This window comes from Ciconia boyciana, chromosome 1, assembly GCF_034638445.1.
Source record: "Ciconia boyciana chromosome 1, ASM3463844v1, whole genome shotgun sequence".
Classification (NCBI taxonomy): Eukaryota; Metazoa; Chordata; class Aves; order Ciconiiformes; family Ciconiidae; genus Ciconia; species Ciconia boyciana.
The window spans coordinates 122,313,830-122,334,545 of NC_132934.1; the positions used below are offsets into that span (position 1 = coordinate 122,313,830).

The window sequence follows — 20,716 nt, forward strand, 5'->3', positions numbered from 1 at the left end:
CCCACCACCTCATCACAAGTTATCACCTTTCTGCTCTGCTGATGCACGAATGCATGTAACTTGCCTTTCGTCCTGTCAAAACCACCTAGTTAGAAAGCAAACACCAAAACTGAAATTATGAAAAAGTACCAAACCCGATGATTATCAGAGCACTGCTAAGAAGCAGGCATTTGCATCTTCAGTTAGAGATGAGATAAGCTCACCCTTCTCCCTCCCACTTTGCATGTGTTGAAATGAAGCCACTGACTACCAGAGCTAGTCTGTTGGCAGCAGGCCTGGTTTGTTAGCTTCCACCATTCAACCCGATTCCACATATCCAATTTACAGCTGAAACTTTAGATCAATTGAATTAACAACTTTTTTGGCAGTAACCTCCAGCAGGAAAATGAGGACCTTCTAAAGTAGTTCTGCTGCTGAAGTACTATGGGACCGCGAGATAGGATAGCAGTGTCCTTTCACTAGTGGTTCTTCTTGCTGAAGGTTACAATTTTATAAGAAATAAAGCATGACATGCATTAACAGGGGATTAGATGTTTATGACTGATGAGCACATTGCTGACAAGGAAGGATTGTCCACATAGTTCAGGAAACATGCTCCATTTTCCATACGTGTGGATTTAACAAAATGAATATTGCAAAAAGAAAAATAATTTGGAGACATTTGTAAAAAATTTAACATTGGCTAATTGGATGAATTCAGAAATACTTGTGCATAGTTTTAGAATGCACCATGTATCAATTCAACATGAAGATATATTGATTTAGTCTACAGGTATTTGGCTGTAATTTTGATTTTTTCATAATTGAAATTCACACACTCCTAAGGTAAAATTGTGCTCTACAGTAATATAGCTCAGCTTCATCCTTGCAATAAATGGCAAATAACAGCTACAAATATGCTCTTCTATGACAGCCTTACCTATTAGGCATTACTTCCTTACCAGCTGAAGCAAGCGCACACCAACAGGGTTCCATTTTTTAGCTCCGACTTTTCCCGAACAGGACTGTTTTTTGGGGCAGTCAGTGCAGCAGCATCAGCAGTTACAAGTGGTTGGAGAACGGCGCGATTAACATCCCCCCCAACTGCTATGAAAGCAGTTTCACTTCTAATATATTGAAGACAGTATGTTCAGTTTAAGGTGCTGTTGTAAAACAGTGGCAATGTACACAGTCGTTAACACCCAAAGTTTTGCAGCTGGAGCGATGCAACACTAGGAAGAATCATCTTTAAAAAGCCATGACCCCTCTCATTTCTTCAATTAAACATGCTCCTTCTATCAAAAATGAGCCTTCTTGTTCTCTACGGACCACCACAACAGAAACTTGCAGGATCTCTCAACGAGAAAACCCTTACCAATTTAAAACCCAAATAAAACCCCAACTTGCACTCTTTTGATACTTCAACTTTATCAAGTAAATATGGAGAGGTTGGGGTTTTGGTGTTTTTTGGTTTTTTTTTTAGTTGAAGACATGCTCCACCAGCTCGAAAAAACAGAAGGCAAAGAATCACTCAAAAAATAGCTCAAGCTAAAAATTTGAAACTTGTAGTCTATGTCCTCATTAGTCATTTAACGAGCAGCATCCCATCTAAAGGAAAGGGATAATTTTTGTCAGATTCTTATAAAAAAAAGGCTTTATTTTGAACAAGTTTTCTCCATTTGGTTTTACAGTCTCAACATACATCATATTCATGGACAAGCAGCATTTTCACAGAATAAGAGCCAAATACAAAGAAGAGGAAGCCACTTGGGATTAACAGTTTCAACCTAATTGACTCAGACTTCAGAAAATCCTGTATGCTGTCACTTATTTGAGGTAAAGGAATTCCATAAATTAAGAGCCACTGTTTAACAGAAGAGTCAACAATGAAATATTTGTGAGGAGTAGGTACCTTTGGGAAGGAGGGGAAAAAAAATTTACTCTAAGACATTGTGAGCAACAACAGAAGGGGGAGGTAGGATTTCCACTTGGTTTGTAGTGGTAAACCAATAGTTTGGACTACCCTGTGTAAGTGTTTAACCCAATTTGTGCAGTTTAAATTTCAAGCTTGATGAATTTTACTGGTAGTATAGTCTTAAAAGGTGAACCTAACTGAAGATATGTCATGAGCTTAGTTTATATGCTGAATGCCGTCACTAGGTAATTATTACACAATTAGGTAATGATCAATGCACGAGTTTTTTTCCTTTGAGTATCCAGTAAAATCCATTGCTTTCAGTGCCCGTTATGACATATTCCAGTTACATGGTTAATTTTTGGGCAGCTGTGCAATCAGGCCATAAAATGATGCATTTGGTGGAAGAGTGCTTTCTTGAGAAAAATTGTACTGGGGGGAGAGGGAGAAATCAACCTTCTGCTATCTGTTCATGCAAAAATATACCTGCAGTTTAACACTGTTTAGATAAACAGATGAAAGCTGTTATAGGGATGCATTTATACTAGTTTAAAATTAACTTGTATATTAACACAAGCAAATCAGCTTGTGTCATTAATCCATGTAAAAGAGATCTTAAACCTTTTTAAATAGTATCTACATTATACTAGATACTCTTTTAAAAAACAGAAATACTATCCTCACCTTTTTGAGTCTGAGATTTAAATTAGCTCACTAATAATCCTAAATCTCACTGAAGAGGAAATGGAACTGGATTAATAACCTGTAAACTCTAAGAACTAAATTATCAATGTTAAATTCCTAATGCCTAGCAGAAATACCACAGGTTTCAGTTCAGCCTTTTTATTGCCAGGCACTGCTCAATTTCTTCCAGTGAAAAGAAAACATAACTTGATTTATGTACTTGCAACAAAACGTAAGCAGTGAAGCCATCTTCACAGGGAGAGATACATTTCTTTGAAAAGGTTACTGGCAAAATAAGTTCCACAATCTGGTTGGCCAAACCATTCAGTATGAACAAAATAAATGCAAACTGAATTGGTGCAAGAATTTAGTTGCAAGAGGCAAAGCAGAGTAATTTAGAAAAGCTCATTTTTCAATATTATTTTGTTTGCCAACTCCAAGTTCCAGTGAGCAAAATGATTTTTTTTAATACTTATTTTGGAGGCAGAGAGAAGCTGGTTTGTTAATCTGGCTATGTAATGCTTCCATATCCTTTCTATTTCTTTCCTTTTTTTAAAATAATAATCAAGGAGCAGATTTATCACTTAGCAAGTTATCTGACTCAGAGCTAAAAAAGCACTATAAGTTCTCTCCCCCATTGGAAAGCTATATTGTATTACGTAGTTTCATGTACATAAAGTTGTATCTTGCAGAGATATGACCACTGACCAAAATTTCTTACTGTTACACGTTGAATAAAAGCAGATATGAAGTTAAACTGCAAGTCAGCCATTGTACAAATTGTATCTCAAGATGTTCCAGCAACATTTCAATTAGAGCTTTAACTCCTTAAGAGACACACAACCTACTACATATAGCTATTGTGCAATTCAGTTAAAACTCAGAAAAAGATGTCTTGTTTGTGAACTGCCATCTGTCCATTAGCTTTTATCGCACTTTGGACTATCAGAAAGCAAGTAAAGGTGGAAAAAAATTATCTTCCACTAGCATCCAATTAGTTTCCTATGACCTTGAATGCTAACAAAATGGTTTTCATTAAATGACAGCTAAGAGAACATAGAGTGAAAAAAAAAATCAGTCTGTTAAGAAATTTGGTCCTTGCATTTAGGACCTTGCATTTCCTTCAATAGATCCTATGTATCATGTTGCATGGAGCATGAGTTTTTTTTTTAAAAAAAACCCTCACCTACCTTTTATGAATCACTGCAATAAAAATATTACTTTTTTTTTCTTCACACTGCACTAGGCAACTTTCTTTCCAGCCAAAGACAAGGAATTTAGTCAAGAATCATAAAAAAAAAAAATTGAACTATGAACTCTGGCACAGCCAGGAGTAGCAACTCAACTACTCCAGAGTGCTTAGAAAATAGGCTTTAGATTTTACACCAAGAAATTGGATTTATTGTAAATGCCACAGTCACATTGATAGACAGAGCACAGACTTCTGGTAACAAACAAACATACATTTTTGTAACTAAGCGTTTCTACTTGGTGAATATATGCATTTTGCACAGCCTTCCTTTTAAATGTGCCTAAACTAACCTAAATAAGCAGACAGCATAGCAGAAAAGGGAAACTTATGTGAGTAACTGTTTCTTAAGCAGTATATTATTTTTACTATGTATATAATATTTTATATTATATACACACACATTTTCATCAACAGTTCAAATTATACCCGAATAAAAAAAAACAACAAAAAAAACCCCAAACCAAAACCAGCGCTCCTCCAATACATTTACCACCTTTCCCTCAGGCATAGTTAATTCAGGTATTTGTCAGGATAGAGGAATGACAGTTAAAAAGACTCCCCCCCACAAGAAACAAGTTACACAAAGAATACTGTATCACTACAAATTTTTTATTCAGAAGCCCATCTTTAAAAAAAAATCTCATTATGAACTTGTTTGGTCAAACTACAACACTTTCTAGCAGACATACAGTAAAAATGGCATGGCTCAGAATCGACCAGATCTTTCACGATCTCTTGACCGCCTCCTATCACGTTCACGTCCTCCTCCTCCACCACCGCCACCTCCACGACCACGATCTCTGGATCGAGACCGACGTTCGCGGGACCTCGACCTGGATCTATGCCTTCAAAGAAAGTTTGAACATTTTATTGTTTCATCACATTCAGCAATTTACTTGCAGTACCACACAGTAGAACACTTAAGGATGTAAGTAATGAGGGAGAAGAAAGACAAAGTTGCATTAGGAGGATTGGTAAATTGGCACTCAGGCTGCGAAATCATGTATTTACAAACTGAACAAACATAATACCGAGGAGCCAACACATACTGTTAAAAGACTCAACTGTTCACTGCCAGTCATCCATTATAATGTGTGTGCAAAACTTAAGGAAAGGCATGTAGAGGAAACCAAATGCACTGTTACACAGCTGCTAATTAGAGAAGCAAGAGAAGAGGACAACTGCTTTTGCAGTTGTGCAGTTTTAACAACACACAGCAAAAGCCTACAGCTCTTTGTAAGTCCACTCCTACTAAATCAACTGCATTAATTAGCAATTACAACTCAGTTCTCTTTTTTTGTTGTTTTTTCCTTCTCTCGCCCCCTCTTCCCCCACACTTCCAGAAGCTATCAGCATTTGCGAATAATCTTCCCTGCCTCTGAGGTCAATGATTTAAATGCAAGAAGAAAGATAAAGCCACCCAGAAGGTACTGCTAACACAACTACTATGGATTTATAGCTTATATGGCACTTGTCAAGGAAAAGACTAGTTTGAATGTTTTTAAGCATTTTAGAAAAGTCCATTTTGTAAGATAGGTAAACAGTACAGTTTTAAATAGGTGTATGAATTACAGCAGAACTAAAAGCTCAGGGAAACAAATGATACAAGTCTTAAGTTTGCAGAATATTGTTCCATGGTGAGATGTTTTGGGGTGGCAGTGTGTGTGGTGACAGCTTTTACTATGACAGACACACATCCATAACTCTTGCATACCCCTGAGCTGTCCAGAATTACTAAATTAACCTATTATTCAAAAGTTCTGGTTTACCCTCCTTTTTTCCTACTCAAAAAACTTCCATGTATTTCATTCTGTGTAGAACTACTTTCAGGTCAGTCTAGTTTATACAATCTACCTGTGAAACCTCACTGACACAAGAACTGATTTTTTTATATCAGGCCTTACTGCTAACCTGTGACAGCTTTAGCTGCACAAAGAATTTACATAGGGCCAATAAAGAGAAAACCAGATGGGGGACTCAGCTATTTTATTTGTTTTACCACAGACAGAAATTGGGCTATGGATAAAACAACCATATTCCAAAGCAAAACACACAAGTCTGATCTTTCTTGCAATAAAAGGTGATACCTTTTAATTAGCCTTACTAAGTCCAAGTGTGCTGGTTTTGGCTGGGATAGAGTTAATTTTCTTCACAGTAGCTAGTATGGGGCTGTGTTTTGGATTTGTGCTGAAAACAGCATTGATAACACAGGGACGTTTTAGCTATTGCTGAGCAGTGCTTACACAGAGTCAAGGCCTTTTCTGCTTCTCACCCCACCCCACCAGCGAGTAGGCTGGGGGTGCACAAGAAGCTGGAAGGGGACACAGCCAGGACAGCTGACTCCACCTGACCAAAGGGCTATTCCAGACCATATGGCGTCATGCTCAGCGTATAAAGATGGGGGGAGAAAAAGGAAGGGGGGGATGTTTGGAGTGATGGCGTTTGTCTTCCCAAGTCACCGTTACACGTGATGGAGCCCTGCCTTCCTGGAGATGGCTGAACACCTGCCTGCCCATGGGAAGGAGTGAATGAATTCCTTTTTTTGCTTTGCTTGCGCGTGGAGCTTTTGCTTTCCCTATTAAATTGTCTTTATCTCAACCCACGAGTTTTCTCACTTTTACTTGTCTGATTGTCTCCCCCATCCCACCAGGGGGAGTGAGCGAGCAGCTGCGTGGTGATTACTTGCTGGCTGAGGTTAAGCCACAACACCAAGAGATTAGGATTCATAAAAGTGACCAAAAAACTAATACAAGAGCATACTTTGTCTTTTTCATAAATAATTCAAACATCTTAAAAGCTCACATTTAATTTTAAATTAATTTTAATTGGGATATTTTAGGAAAGTATTTAGGCACAAATACATGTGCCTAAGCAACACAATCTACATTTTCCACAGTTAAATTCATCCTCACAAATTCTAAGACACTGCCAATTAGAGACATTTATAGGAAAAACATGTTCACAATCCCAGGCTCCTTCTGTGATATAAAGAAACATACTAAATTGTGTTCTATATAAAAGGAAGCTCAACAATTTCATATGTCTATCCTAAACAGCAAGGTCCTAAAAGCAAGCAGACTGAATCCAGCTCAAAGTGAACCATCCACAAGACAGGTATCACAGTAACAGCAGTGATATAAGCCTTTATATGAGGTACCTTAATAAATAATATAAATATATAATAAAATGTATTTCTCAAATTTTTTTGCCAGTACACAAAATTACTATTCCTTTGCCCTACTGAGAATTCCTATCAAGAAGGCTCACGTTGTGAGGCTAGCATTAATAAAAAGTGAGCTCAATACAGTGATCACCTGTTACTAACACTAAGGAATTAATATGGGCTAAGAAAGTTAGCCATTAACTGTTAAAAACAAGGTGGGGTACTGAATATAACCTATAGATATGCTTGATTGTCCATAATGCTGAAAGTGGTCAGTCTGATCCTGCCAAAACGCCCATTAGCCAAGTAGCCTGCTTCTAACAGGCCACAAGCAAATACATTTAGAAGACAACAAAATAGAGAAAAGACATAAAGCAACACTTCTCCCAAATAATGTCCGCCTGTAACAGTTCACAGTTTAGAGACTTGAACTACAGGTAGGTCCTATGTACTTAGTAACTCAGTGAATACTATTCTCCTTGAACCCTGCCTTCTCTTAAAGTCACATCAAACTTCAGCATCCACAGCACTGCAGAGCAAGAAGCACCATAAATTTTTATTTTTAAGAAAGACCTACTCCTTTGTTCTAAACTGGCCACTTGCTAGCTTTACTTGATGCTCTTTCATTGGCATATGTCAGAACTGCATTAGAAAAAAAAAACAAAAGAGGACTTAAGTTTAAAGGTTTGCCTTCAGAATTTTCAGCAACTGATCCTCAATTTACCTGTTTTAATCATGTTTAAAAGCAAACTTACTTTTTACGACGACGCCCATACAACTCGCGTCTTAACTCTCGAGAAATGGGCTTCAAATGCATAAAGTTGCAGAAACCTCCTCGTGTACACTCTCTGAAACAGAATTCAAGAGACACAGTTGTAACTCACAGCTCTACAATATATCCATTTGCCCTAAGCCCTAGTGAACCTCTAGCCATCTAAAAGTTAATCACCTCTAACATTAAAGCCAGTAAACTGCAAGCATCATTTACTGACACTGATTCTCTCCTAGATCAAAATCCTAGGAGAGATGGCAAAAGTCAAGAGGCTGACTGCAGGTCCTTCATATTAACATTACCGGAAGTGCTTTTCTTCCTACACTAAGCTACACATAAAAGCCACGCCCAAGCAACCACCCTGTCTGTGCAAGCATTTCAGAGATACTGTCAAAAGCAAACAGGAAGCCACTTTTTACCCCATTTCATATTGACGGCAACAGGCCTCTCTGAAGTCAGTCACAGGTGAAAGCTCAGCATGAATGGGCTGTCCATTAAACCAGCGATTGTTAAGGTCAATCACAGCCTTTTCCGCATCTTCTTCACGGCGAAACTAAAAGCAAAATTAACATTTTCTCATGTTAAAGAGAAGCAACAGAAGTAGATCGAAGATTCCTATCAAATCAGTTGTGCAGTATCCGAGGCTTAGGACTACTAATCAAACTAGAAGCTACTACAGAGTTCCTGGGACAGTCCATCAAATCAAGGGTAAAGATGCTAGCTTTTCATTAATCAGGACTCAGAGCTAATCAAAACGTTGATATTTTCTCTTAATTGTGTTCTGTTTGGTCTTTCAAGTTTTGTGGCTTGTATTAAAAGATATGATAGAAGATACTGTGTTTTCTTAGTACAACTTTAAACAAAGAGAATGCTTAAGAGTACTTTCTAGAACACTAATGCTCCAAATGTAATGGATTTTTCAAACCTTTAAGAGAAATCTGCATGAGGACTGACGCTCTCATTCATTTAAATTAGAATTTACAAAAATCTGATCCTGTTTTACAATGAAGGTAAAACTTAAATTTGAAATTCCTTTTCACAGCTAACCACTTGCAAATTTTTAATCAGAAATAAAAGTTGATTTTATGACCTACACAGCTGAGAATTTTAGGCGTGAAATTACTTTCCAGTTAAGGGAACGTACAGTAAAAATATTCAAACAAACTCTCTCACACCTCCTCAACACTGTACACACAATAAAATTTCTGCAGGTGACAACTTTGTACTCATTATTCAAGAGATACCAATGACTTTTAAGAGCTAAACCTGAGTGCTCCAGTTTGCACCTTAAACCACCCAGCTACTGCCAAATGTAACTTGGTTACAAGATGTTTTGTTTAACTGGGAAGTTAGAAAATAAATGCAGCTGTTGAAAATAAACACACCTGTTGCAAATAAACCTCTGCTCATAATGAAGTGCTTAAAAGGCAGTGTGATGAGAAGACAGACCCCAAATTAAGCCTGGCAAACTAAACAGTCCAGCAGTGGTGACTGTGTTTATAACAATGTAAAAAAAACAGTGTTAATCTTTAGGAAAATGACACAGACCTTCACTATCAAGAAAGTGTCTCTTCTCTTAAAATTTCTTTCAGATTCCATTCACATTTTCACTCTTTCTACTTTATATTGTGAAGTTAGAGAGGAGCTTATATCCTGAAGAGCTACTCTCGCAGTATCTACAAGCATACAGTAGCTTTTAAAATTATAAATCAATAAATACCACCCCTATTGATTACATAAATCTCTCTCTTTATCCTACCTTTACGTATACATTTCCAACTAAATGATCTCCAAGGTTATCACAAACGTTCATCTCCTCAACTTCACCATATTTTTCTTCCATTTCTGTGAAGACCTCCTAAGCACAAAACAACCAATTAAAAGTTTGCAGCACATTAGTCATAAGTACAGAAGCATTGCATTTAGCTGTGAGTACAAAAGAAGGCCTTTTAAATGAGTACTTGCTTGGCCTGTACTGTGTCCATCTGTAAGTACAGCACTAACAGGATACAATAAAAGCTATGGAAAACATTATGCGTACAGTATTTACAGAATACACAAGATGCACTGAAAACACTATATATAAGCCTTGATGCTATAGTTTTACTTAATTTGCTTCTATACAAGTAATTAAGTATATTTTAAATTTACAGGAAAGAAGGAGATTATGGAATCAAAATGCTACATCGCTTAAGTTGCTAATTTTTTAAACAAAGTCTACTATAAACAGTAAAGTTAAAGCCAAACTAACCAAAGGTTATACCAGGAAATATTTAGCACTGAAAGTTGTAAATTTTATACAAACACCTGAGGAAACAAGCACCATTCTCTGGATCCATCTAATTGTGCTATACGCTGAATCCATCTAGCTCATTTGTGTCGACAAATCCATTAACACTTTAATGAATTTTTTTTTTTTTTACATCTTTTACATACCTCAAAGAATTCATCATAATGTTCCTGCATCTCAACATCGCTCACAGCGCCTGTAAAAATCAAGAGTCATATCGATTAGAGCCTATAAATAAGGAAGAAGAGATTTTGATCATACTACAAAACAATCTAGAGAGGCCATCTGGAGCATAAAAGACACCATATAGCATGGAGCTAACTAATAGGAATATTAAAAATAAGTATGTGTGAAGAGCTTTGAGTCCCCAAAGTATATGTCAAAACATTACATTGACATGATCAAATCAAAACAAGTTTTAATCAGAGCCAAACTTGTATGCCACAAATTTAAAGGGGAAAGGAATTACTTTCAAATATCATTTAATGTACAGTCCCACCCTCTACCTATCAACAATTTTACCTAAACAGAAGGCAAGTGCTTTGTGACATTTGCATATTTTAAAGCATGATTACAATTTAGTGTTCCTCCTCCTAAAGGCAAAATTTCATTTTAAGATGTCCACCTCTCCAGCATATACACTAGAATTTGAGTTCACAATGTAACATAGCCCAGAATTTTTTTTTTAAATTTGCTCAAAATAGTTATTGAAATGACACACTTTTCTCAGTGCCCTCAAAGAAGGGTACCATAATGCTTTGCAATAGACAGCAATTTTCTAGTTTAATTTTGAATATCACTTAATTTTTCTGTAGTCCTGCAGAACACCTTTTAGTGCAAGACAAGCCAGCCATATATTCAGGTTAGATTATTTTCATGCTCCAAGCTGGACTTTACAAATGAGCGCTGCTTGCCTGCTGCTATAAAAAACAACGTAGGTTTGGCCGATTTTTCAAAGCATTAAGAATATAAAAATGAATTTCATTTATTTCTTCCAGTTTACAGCATTTTAAACTACATTAAGCTGTGTACATTAAAGCCTAATGTATTAGCTCTTCAGCAGTTAAGTGGTTTATTAAGATCAAGCAGAGCAGTTTTAAAATGAACCCTGCATTTTATGCTAGAAAAATATTCTAGCCTTTAAATTATAAACACCAGCGTTTTAGTTCACAGAATGTGAAAGACAAGAAACTGAGCCAACAAAGGTGAGTTTATTCACTTCAGGCTGCTATAAAAAAAAAGAGATGCTTTGGGCTCAGTCATTTTTGGCTAATATTACCATTTGGACAAACTTTACATTTTTCTTCAAAGGCTCTAATATTAACCAGCCACACTCTCTGGAACTGTAATTACTTTTCATCCACCCAGCTCACCTCCTGAAGAAGGCTAAGGGGCATTTGTTATATAGTTTAGGCTAACAATGTTTCTGCATTTGAAATGTTTGCTTTTAAGAACTTTCTTCTTCCCCACGGTTATATAGCAAATTAAGGAATATCAAACATTAAACCAGTATTTCTAGACAGTTTAATACTTAACTATATTCCCAAGGTTCTGCCAACACCACTGATAACTTACTAATACCTAAGGATTTTTTTTTTTTTTTTTTTTTAAGATATCAGACAGGGGCTCCGAGAGCCACACAGGGAATAATTACTTTTTGCCAGATGGACAAGTGCTAAAAACTTATAAGGAGATTCCATTGTCAAATTAGGAGATCATAAGCAACAGTTAGTTAATGACTACTTGGATGTCCTTCTAAAGTGGGAAGCATATATATGCACAGGCTTTACAAACATTCATATTCCAGGGCTACCGGTATCTGAACCTTGAAAAGCCCAATTACTAATTAGAATACTCAGGAAAACTATTGCTGTTCAAAACTAAGGTTAATCCTCTACGACGGCAATAGAAAGGAAGACAGTTAAGCAACAACAACAAAAGCATTAAATAGCTACCCAAGTTATCCATTTAAAATACATGCAGTACTTAAGTAGGGACAAATATCGAAAAACCAGGGAGCCAGGAGTTTCAGCAAACCTACTGATAACAGAGCTCCAGCTCTACCACAGAAGGTACAGTTAGGCTCTGTTAAATAGCTACCCACTTAACAAGACAAACTGGAGTTGGATACCAGCATTTAGAACACTAGAGAATCTGTTCAAGACTCTTGCAGCTGTACAATCTAAACAGCTCCACAGACCAAACTGCTGTTAACTCTGTGCAAATTAGTTACCAGCGCATTGAGAATTTAGGGACAGAGTGGAAATACCCAACTGTACATTTTTTGGTTTACTGAAACTAAGCATCTGCAACAAGAAACCCTACAAACCAATAGAACTGTTTAAGCATCTAGACAAACTTACAGAGCTCATTACGTATCTAGCTTGATTGTGTGACAAAAACCTCAAATTACTCAATTGGGCCATTATTACTTTTAGAAGCAGAAGAGACAGCATTGACTTTTAAGTTAGTGGCTGATTTCACAAAGCATGTCTAATCAAATGCTGGTAACTAATCTGAACTAGTCTATAATCCAACAGTCAAAAAAGGAATAGCCAAACAAAGCTTTATTACCACACAGTCAATATTCACTTCAACAAGAAATATTAGTTAGAAAATAACACCGATCCTTTTTGGTCCTAAAACTTTTTTTTTTTTTTAAATCTTATTCTAATATTGATGATTCAATCACAATGATATATCAGTAATCGCAGATCAACAATCCTGGTCATTTAACTTCTGCCAGTCTCACAGTAGTTGTGTTTTCTTATGCCCATTCGTACCTCATGAGGAGTTATTAAATTAGTTCATGACCATACCCAAATGCCTTCCCCTCCTCAAAAGTACTTTTAAAAGTTATATTTTCCTAGGTAAATATGCAACTTGGTTTTGGAATTTGAATTTTCAAAGCATGGAAGGAATTTTAAGCATGCACCTATCCAAAAAGGACAGCTGCCAGAAGGGAAGCGTTTGTCAGTCAAAGTGTATTCTTCCAAAGTAGACTCTAAATGGAAGCTGCATTAACCTAGGACAAATTTCTGCATGCAGTCTGAAAAGTTTCAAATTCAAGTTCTCTTAACATTTACAGAGCAGGACATTTTTTCTGGATGAAGTCAATGTGTCATTGTCCTGCTCTTTTAGACAGTGGAGCCTAATGGATAGCACAAAACATACAGAAAAGCATTCCTAGGATGCAGGCAACTGGCAGGGAGAAAGGTGGAGGGGAGACAGCAGTGCAACCAAGACTGCTTTACAGGGGAAGTACAATTTCAACCCTTTTTGATTTAATAGATGGTATTCAGATTCCCCTCATCGTTTTGGGAGTAGGGAGGAAGGTGAGTGGGACAAAAAAGATTTTGGTTTTTTTTTGTGTGTGTTTGTTTTGGACACATTTAATGAAATGTGGTCAGTTTGATCTGTTAAACTAAAATGGTAGACCAGCTTAAGTCGACACTGAGCTCTGACAATCAAGCCCAGGGAACCAGTGAAGGAACTTGTATGAACTTACAGCGCAAACCGTCAGCAGACTGGGAAGAGTTTTGAGGGTTACGGTAAATGTTCAAGAGGGCAATGGTCTGAAATACAAAACGCAACAACTTTATATTATGGAAAATAATTTTAACAAGAAACCGGTTTCCTTTAGGGTCGCTTTAGCCGAGTCTGTGCTGAAAGAGAGGTGGTTATTCTCTCCCAAGAAGGAGAACTTTTACTTAGCTGGTGACCTTTCTGAATCAACCTAACACTGTAAAGTAATAGAGATCTCATGATACTCCATTATTGTATTTTTTATTTTATTCACCAATATTACTATAGAGGGGTTTTGCATGATTTCACGCAGATATGTAACAGATGGCATCCAAACACACTATTCAAATAACAAGCATAATAATTTGTTTGAATTTGGTTTTACTGAATAGTTTCTTAGTAGCAAAACCCCAGGAAAGGAAGTAATACAATAATTACAGCATAACATGAAATCTCCATTTTCCTAAAAAAGTTAAGATGAAAGAAAACCCAGTTTTGGGAAACTTACCGTACATCACATATATACCTATTTTTTTTTGTTGTTGTTAAATCAAGAATTTGAGAAATGTCTGCAGTTTAGCCCTTTAGAAAGAATGCAGTGTTACTAAGCAATCAAGTTTCACTTTGCAGTGCAAAAGAGAATCTGCAACAAGTCCAATTTATGCAGTCAATTCTGCATTCTGAATTGCACACATTTGACAAGTTCTTGATCTATGCGCAAGAAGAGTTCCGTCACTTGTCCTGTTTGCAACAGCTTTATGTCAGCAGCTCAGAAGCCAACATTATTTTCTCATAATTAGGAGTGGGCTCTTTAACACCATTCTTTAAAAAAATTTCTCCAACTGTGGGACTTACAGTGTGAGCCGTCAGCCGTCTGTGCACTGTTTTGGGGGTTACGATAGATGTTTTGAATCAAGATGGTCTGCGGGGAAAAAAAATAAAAAGGGGAATTCTACTGGCTGCTGTGCATATAATAGACAATTGCAAAGAGACAACTTGTTTGCAAACAGCTAAAAGTAATAATTTATTCTTAAGACTTCCTTTTGTATTTGCAGAATTATCTTCCAAAATTGCATCCAGACCATCATATTATGAAAACAGTTTTAATTAACCACCAAGAAAGAGCTGCATTTGTCTCAACAGCTACCCTCAATATGGGAGTTGTGAGGCACAGTAACCTAAGATGTCCAGCTACATGATATTATGGAGATGCCTAGCTTTCGAGACCAGATTCATTATTGTAAGTCTAGGGGGGGGAAAAAAAAAGTGTTATGTGCACAGCATATAATACATAATGCCACAGAGTCTAAAATGTTACACCAGACAGTAAGGTTTTTAGGCAAGAGCTACGTCTCATTTTGTGCATCAGGAATTTCTTGGTGGAATTTCTGTTTAAATAATATAATAGCATCATAGGTTCACATGTTTCCGATCCTTCAAATAAAGACAATATCCTTTTAGCCCTTCTGCTTTTTACTTGAAGAATTAGCCCAGGCAGACTTGAAACCTTACATTTGTACCGTTCTTCTTAAAATCAAGTTGTCTGAAAAAACAAACCATGTTTAAGTTAGTAAACTAATATTACAAAAAAATTCCAAACGTCCATATCACTGTAAGCAGCTCAAAAATTGAAATTTGATTACTTAAAATACAAGCTCAGTGTTAGTTAGTATGAATCGCAATCCCCAAATAATTTTAGCTTACACATTATTATTAGTCACAGTCAGAATTCAGAGCTTAAAGAGGTCACAGGACCAGCAATGTCATACCTACATATGCTGTCCACTTAACATGTAAAAAAAATCTGTAACATCACATTTAAAATCACACACTTGTTTTATAATGGGTACGGTCATACCAACCAAAGCTTTGTGCTTCCGAGGCCCAGGTTTAAAATAACTATATTTTAGCCTACAATTGGAGAGAGCCAGAAACATGCATATAGTTACAGTGTTTCTGCTGATTGGTGGTAATTTGATCACCCTGGATTGCACAACCTTTCCTAACACAGCTCTTCTATAAAGTAGCTACACCAGCAATAGCAACACAAGATAAAAATATTGTGCCAGTAACTTCCCATTATTAAGATATCTATTCCTCTATTTTCTATCACAGCTGATTATCAATCTGCATACAGATAAAGATTTCTGTAGTGAACCCTACACATCTGCCAGGTACGTTTGAGATGCTACAATACAGCACATCTGCCAGGTACGATGCTGTAGCAGTCCCAGACATCAGTGGATGAATCTGACACGCCCTGCTGACCCACTTCAGCTGGCATTGCTAACCACAGTTTCTAAAGCAAAGCTAAAGACTGCACTGCCAGAGGAAACCGTTGTTGCACACAAAGTTTTTTTGTAAAAAAAAAGATTTTTTTTTTTTAAACTTAAAGACAGCTACTGTGGAAGTTGTCTAATTTTGAAATATTTTCTAGTAGCCAATGACCTAAATTCAGGTCTCTAAATAAACAATCACATTTCAGCACACTCTCCATGTAGGTCAGCAACATTGAGTAGTTTTGAAAATGGACAATATTCCTTTTGAGATACTATATTTACATTAAAAATTACTGAATTACCAGAAGTAGAATACTGTTTTTGTAGATGAAGTACCAATAGTGGTTCCTATCGATCAGTAACCTAGACAGCCCCCCCCTAGAACTACCCTGCCCACTCATGCACTCGCAAAGTTTAACTTCACAAGCACCACTGCTCTGAACTCCAATCACGTGGATAGCACTTGCCTCCCTAATTCTCCCCAAACCAACACCATTCCACCATTCTAATCAATCCTGCTCCAAGTCAGCTAAAACGAACTTGCAGAGGACCCCACTGCTATGTAAACTTTACCTTTGTAGGTAAAGCTGCTGATAATGCAACAGCTCCCATGGGAACTACTTACCATATACAATAGTCCCAAGGAAATCTATTTACCTGTATACCTTGACAATCAGCAGTGATAGAAAAAGGCAAAGTGTACAGTTCCCCAGGAATGCAACTTCTGAAAACTAGAGAGCTCATAATAATAAAAACCCTATCATCCACTGCACCTTTTTTTTTTCTTTGGCAGAGATGCAGTCACACATCATGTCTCTAACAATACTCACATAGCCAAAGATTAAATAATCTGTCAAGTCAACTGACATATAGACCCTCAGCAACCAGGCAAGTTGTTTTCAAGAAACAATTCTTTCACATTCAAAGCAAGTATGTAAGTTACTCTCGAAACTTAAGAGCCTGGGTCAGAGAGCAAATATAATGACAGAAGAGTCGCTTTTATTTATTAATTAGTTTTCTTCTATTATATGCATAAAGGACTTAAGTTCACACCTTTGAGATAGGTGGAACACGCTGCCATTGTTTGTGATTAAAAAAATCTGGGATGGTTTAAGTGCCTAAACACCACTGAGAAGGCACACTCACCTGAAAGTTAGCACTGGTTGGTCTCTACTACAGGCAAGCTTACAACAGCATCGCTTCCTGCAGCCATTAAGGGTGACAGGAGATAATTAGAAATGCTGGGAGAAGTAAATGGAATACCCCCAAAAAAAGCAAAAACCCATATAAACTGGGGCCAAAAGTGAACTAGTTAATCTGGAGGTTGGTAATTATTCACTTGTATTGGAGAATCTACGTTTTAAAGAAGCACGAATATACTTCCACAAGAAAGAGAAAACAAAAGGAAAACAAACCTGGCTAAATGTTGGTTTGTTGTGCAATCGAGAACATCTGTCTCCATGACGACAAGCTCCAATTTTGAAATAAAATGAACAGTTGACTCTGCAAGTAGAAAACCCAAAGTAGTTACATATTGGAATAGAAAGACATTAATATACAATTCCTATAAAACATATGCCCTAAATGCCTTTATCTTGTTGTGGAGAAGTAACACAGAAAAAAAATCAAAACAGTACAGGAAAGCATTACAGCAAACCTGTTCATATTCATTCCTCTTTACCCCTCATTTCAGACAAGTCATCTAATCAATTTCACCTGCTACTCAAACCCAAAGTGCATTCACTACACCACCACGGACAGAAGCAATTGCTACTGTTTTACCCTTCTGGTTCTCCATTCTTGTCTTTATATCAGTTTCCCTGGGTGATAGGGTGGGAAATAATGTGAAAAACAGTCTCAAAAATTACACTGTGAGCTATATGGTTGTGTCTTAGTTCATGCAACCCCCTAGTCTAGGCAATATAACCTGCTTTAAAGCTGATACAGTTGCACCTACCTAATGTTTTATAAACCACCTGTTTAAAGTTAGACTCTAAGGGTAACACAGACTGCTGCCAACACAGTATTTGAAATAATTCAGGTAAGAGAAAAACCATGTTAGAGAGAATACACATAAGCAAAATAAATTCATTTAATTAAGCCATTTCCATGAACGTAGTTAATAATTTTAAAAGGAAGTATTTAATTTTTTTTAAACCACAAGCTTTTCTTGAATTAACTGTCATCTAATGACACCTTCAAAACTATGTTGGTCTAGGAATGCCAGTAGAACTCTCACATGTAAGTGTAATTCACATGGAATGATGAAAGAAAACCATGAGGAGTTTAGTTACCTTGACAGGGAAAACTGAATGCAAAACTCTGAAGGGCAAGAAAACTATTACGGGCTATATATGTGTAAGTGAAATATAAGAATTCTCCTGGAAGAAAGATTATTATTCCCATGCTTGTAGTTAACACCAATTCTTTCCACAATCCTGTGTAACCAACAATAACTCATGGAAGGGAGAAATATTAAAGTACTAAAGCATATCTGATCTCTAGCAAAACATTTATTGTAAAATTGTAACATGCTTACTCTTCATTACATTTTTGAAAATATATACTTAGCATTACGATATACTTACTGTCTTTTCTGAACTCTATCCTGAAACAAAAAAAACAACCCCTAACTATAAAATTTCCAATAGTGCCTCCAACTTCAACACTTTCTGGAGAGTTGTGCTTGCTTTTTGAATAGAAAATAAGGCCAGTACAGGAATTTCATGCCTGCTGTATTGGCACGTACTAACACTGTTAAACTGTAATGCATTATATCAGAAAGGATGCTACAGTAACAGAGCTCAAGAGAGGCTGCCGATACTGCTTTTCTGACAGATGAGCGAATTGGAACCGCATGTAGCACTACAAAGTAGAAGGAAAACAGAAGCCTCGCGGCCAGAGGCTGACAAGAGTAATTTTAGTCCAGCAGCACATCGATGCCCCCTTTCATTTTTACGAGTGGAAAAACACGCTGGTTTGGTCAGGCCGACGGTGACCAAATTCTCGTTAGGAGGGTTTTGTAAGTATGCTTCCAACAACCAGAGAAACTAGAGGCGTTCCCGACGCGTGGAAGGCTGCAGGCAGAAGCCTGAGGATCAGGATGCAGCAGTCGGGGAAATCCTCCGCACCCTGGGGAGGGGGGAGAAATAACCAGTCGCTGTCCTTGCAGCAGAGCGGAAGCTCTCGGGCCGCTGCGAGGCCCAGAGACACGAACAAAAGGGGAAGAAGAGGCCCTTTCTGGCGGGAGGCGGCGGGAAGCTCGGCACCCAGCGGCCCCGGCCGCTCCCGCCCGCCGCCAGAGAAGCGCGGCCGCCGGGGGGAGGGCGGGGAGGAGGAAGGACGGGGGACGGCAACGCGCCACGAGGCGCGGGCACGCCCGCATGGCGGCCGGCAGGGAGGGGCGGCGGGGGAGGGGGGAGGAGGAGGAGGAGGAGGAAGTCCCCGAGGAGAACAGACCCGGCCCGGCCCGGCAGGGGAGAGGGAAGCGCATGGGCGGGGCCGGCGGCGCGCGGCGCGGGCACGCGCAGGCCCCCACGCGGCGAGGGGGGCGCGCGCGCCCCCTCCCTCCCTCCTCCCTCCCCGTCCCTGGCGGCGCGCGCACGCGCCCTCGCTCCAGCGAGGGGGGAGGGGAGGAGGGCTGCCGCGCCGCGGGCCTGGGGGGGGAAGGGGGGAGCGCGCCCGCCTCGCTTCCTCTTCCCTCCGCGGCCGCGCGCCGCCACGTTCCAGCGCGCGGCGGCGGCGGGAGGGGAACCCCCGGGGGCGCGCCGCGGTCCCGGGGGTGCCGCAGGCCCCCGAGGCGGGAGTGGAAGAAACGGGCCGGGTCCCCCCGCGGGGGAGGGGGAGGGAGGGCTGACCGCCACGGTCGGTGCAGGCCGCCCAGGCGGGCGCTGCGCGTCCCCGCGCCCCGCGGAACCCGCCACCAGCCTCCGGCCTCCCGCGAGCTCCCCCCCGGGGCGCCGAAGCCGCGGGAGCGGCGCGGAGAGGCGCGGGAAGGGGGGATGGGCCACTCACTTGTCCTTCTCTGTTCCGAAGATGGAGGCCAGATACTCCGCCATCTCCCACCGCCCGCCCGCCGGACAGCCCGGCGCCGACCGCGGACGTCACAGCCGCCGCGCCGGAAACACTTCTACCGAGCCCCGCGGGCGGGGGAGGGGGATGGGGGAACACGGCTCTTTGCGCATGCGCGCGAGGCCGCCAGCCCCTCATTGGGGGAGCGGCGTGGGCCTCCCCTCCCCCTCCGGCGGCGCGGGCAGGGCGCGCGGGTCCCGCTCGCGCCACGCGATGCCGTTGTGGCGCATGCGCAGGGGGTGCGGGGTCGGGGCCGGGGCGGGCCGCTGAGCTGGAGTTGAGCGGGCCCGGCCGCGGTGGGGAGGTCCCCGCCCGTCCCCCGGGCCCGTGTCCGGCAGCCGCCAGGGCTAGAGCCAGGCCTTCGCCGGAGCAGAGAGGGAAGAGCGGTGCTCTTCACCGCAGGAGTCCGGGAGGTGGTGCTTTGGCGAGAGGCGCCAGCTGCCCACCGGGGATTGAGCGGCCTGTGGCGGACTGAAGACGGCCCTGTGGGAACTGGGCGCCTCTCTCGTGGCCGCGGTGACTGGCATGTATCTCGTCGGGAGTGTTGCATCAGTTGTAATGCACGTTATGCTCCCAGTGGTTCAGTGGGGGGAATGACTGAAGTGTGCTGTGCCTCCCATGTTTAGATGTGTGCCCAAATTTCCAAATTACACCCTCCTCCCGTTCTGCATTCTTGTGTGGCCATCAGGGTGTTGTACCCAAACTTCTGAAGCAATTGTAATGTTGCTAGAATAAGCTCAGAGCAGAAGAAAGACAGCCAGTGGTTCGAGGAAATCGAGAAGCCAA

At 40.0% G+C, this 20,716-nt stretch overlaps 1 protein-coding gene across 5 annotated transcripts; it reads right to left on the reverse strand.

Moving 5' to 3' along the window:
* Positions 1-4,418: 4,418 nt before the first annotated feature.
* U2AF1 (U2 small nuclear RNA auxiliary factor 1) lies at positions 4,419-20,031 on the reverse strand. Of its 5 annotated transcripts, XM_072847363.1 has the most exons (11): positions 19,874-19,998; positions 18,448-18,991; positions 17,275-17,362; positions 17,006-17,062; positions 15,093-15,123; positions 14,436-14,502; positions 10,202-10,251; positions 9,525-9,623; positions 8,185-8,318; positions 7,749-7,841; positions 4,419-4,675 (listed from the first exon to the last, which is right to left on the reverse strand). In XM_072847363.1, exons 3-11 carry the CDS (start codon positions 17,319-17,321, stop codon positions 4,537-4,539), a joined length of 717 nt encoding a protein of 238 aa, XP_072703464.1. In that variant the 5' UTR covers positions 17,322-17,362; positions 18,448-18,991; positions 19,874-19,998; the 3' UTR covers positions 4,419-4,536. The 5 variants fall into 5 exon arrangements, with proteins under 5 accessions (XP_072703464.1, XP_072703457.1, XP_072703473.1 ...); XM_072847356.1 differs by lacking the exon at positions 18,448-18,991 and having other exon boundaries at positions 19,874-20,031; XM_072847372.1 differs by lacking the exons at positions 14,436-14,502; positions 15,093-15,123; positions 17,006-17,062; positions 18,448-18,991 and adding an exon at positions 13,564-13,630 and having other exon boundaries at positions 19,874-20,031.
* Between the last annotated feature and the right edge of the window lie 685 nt (positions 20,032-20,716).

What these genes read in the sequence shown, in the direction of transcription:
- U2AF1 (XM_072847356.1), bottom strand. Translation starts at nt 17,321, where the DNA reads ATGGAGACAGATGTTCTCGATTGCACAACAAACCAACATTTAGCCAG. An exon ending in ACAAACCAACATTTAGCCAG is followed by an intron (nt 17,063 to 17,274) that starts GTTTGTTTTCCT and finishes TAATGGCTGCAG; the next exon opens with GAAGCGATGCTGTTGTAAGC. An exon ending in TTAAGAAGAACGGTACAAAT is followed by an intron (nt 14,503 to 15,092) that starts GTAAGGTTTCAA and finishes TTTTCCCCGCAG; the next exon opens with ACCATCTTGATTCAAAACAT.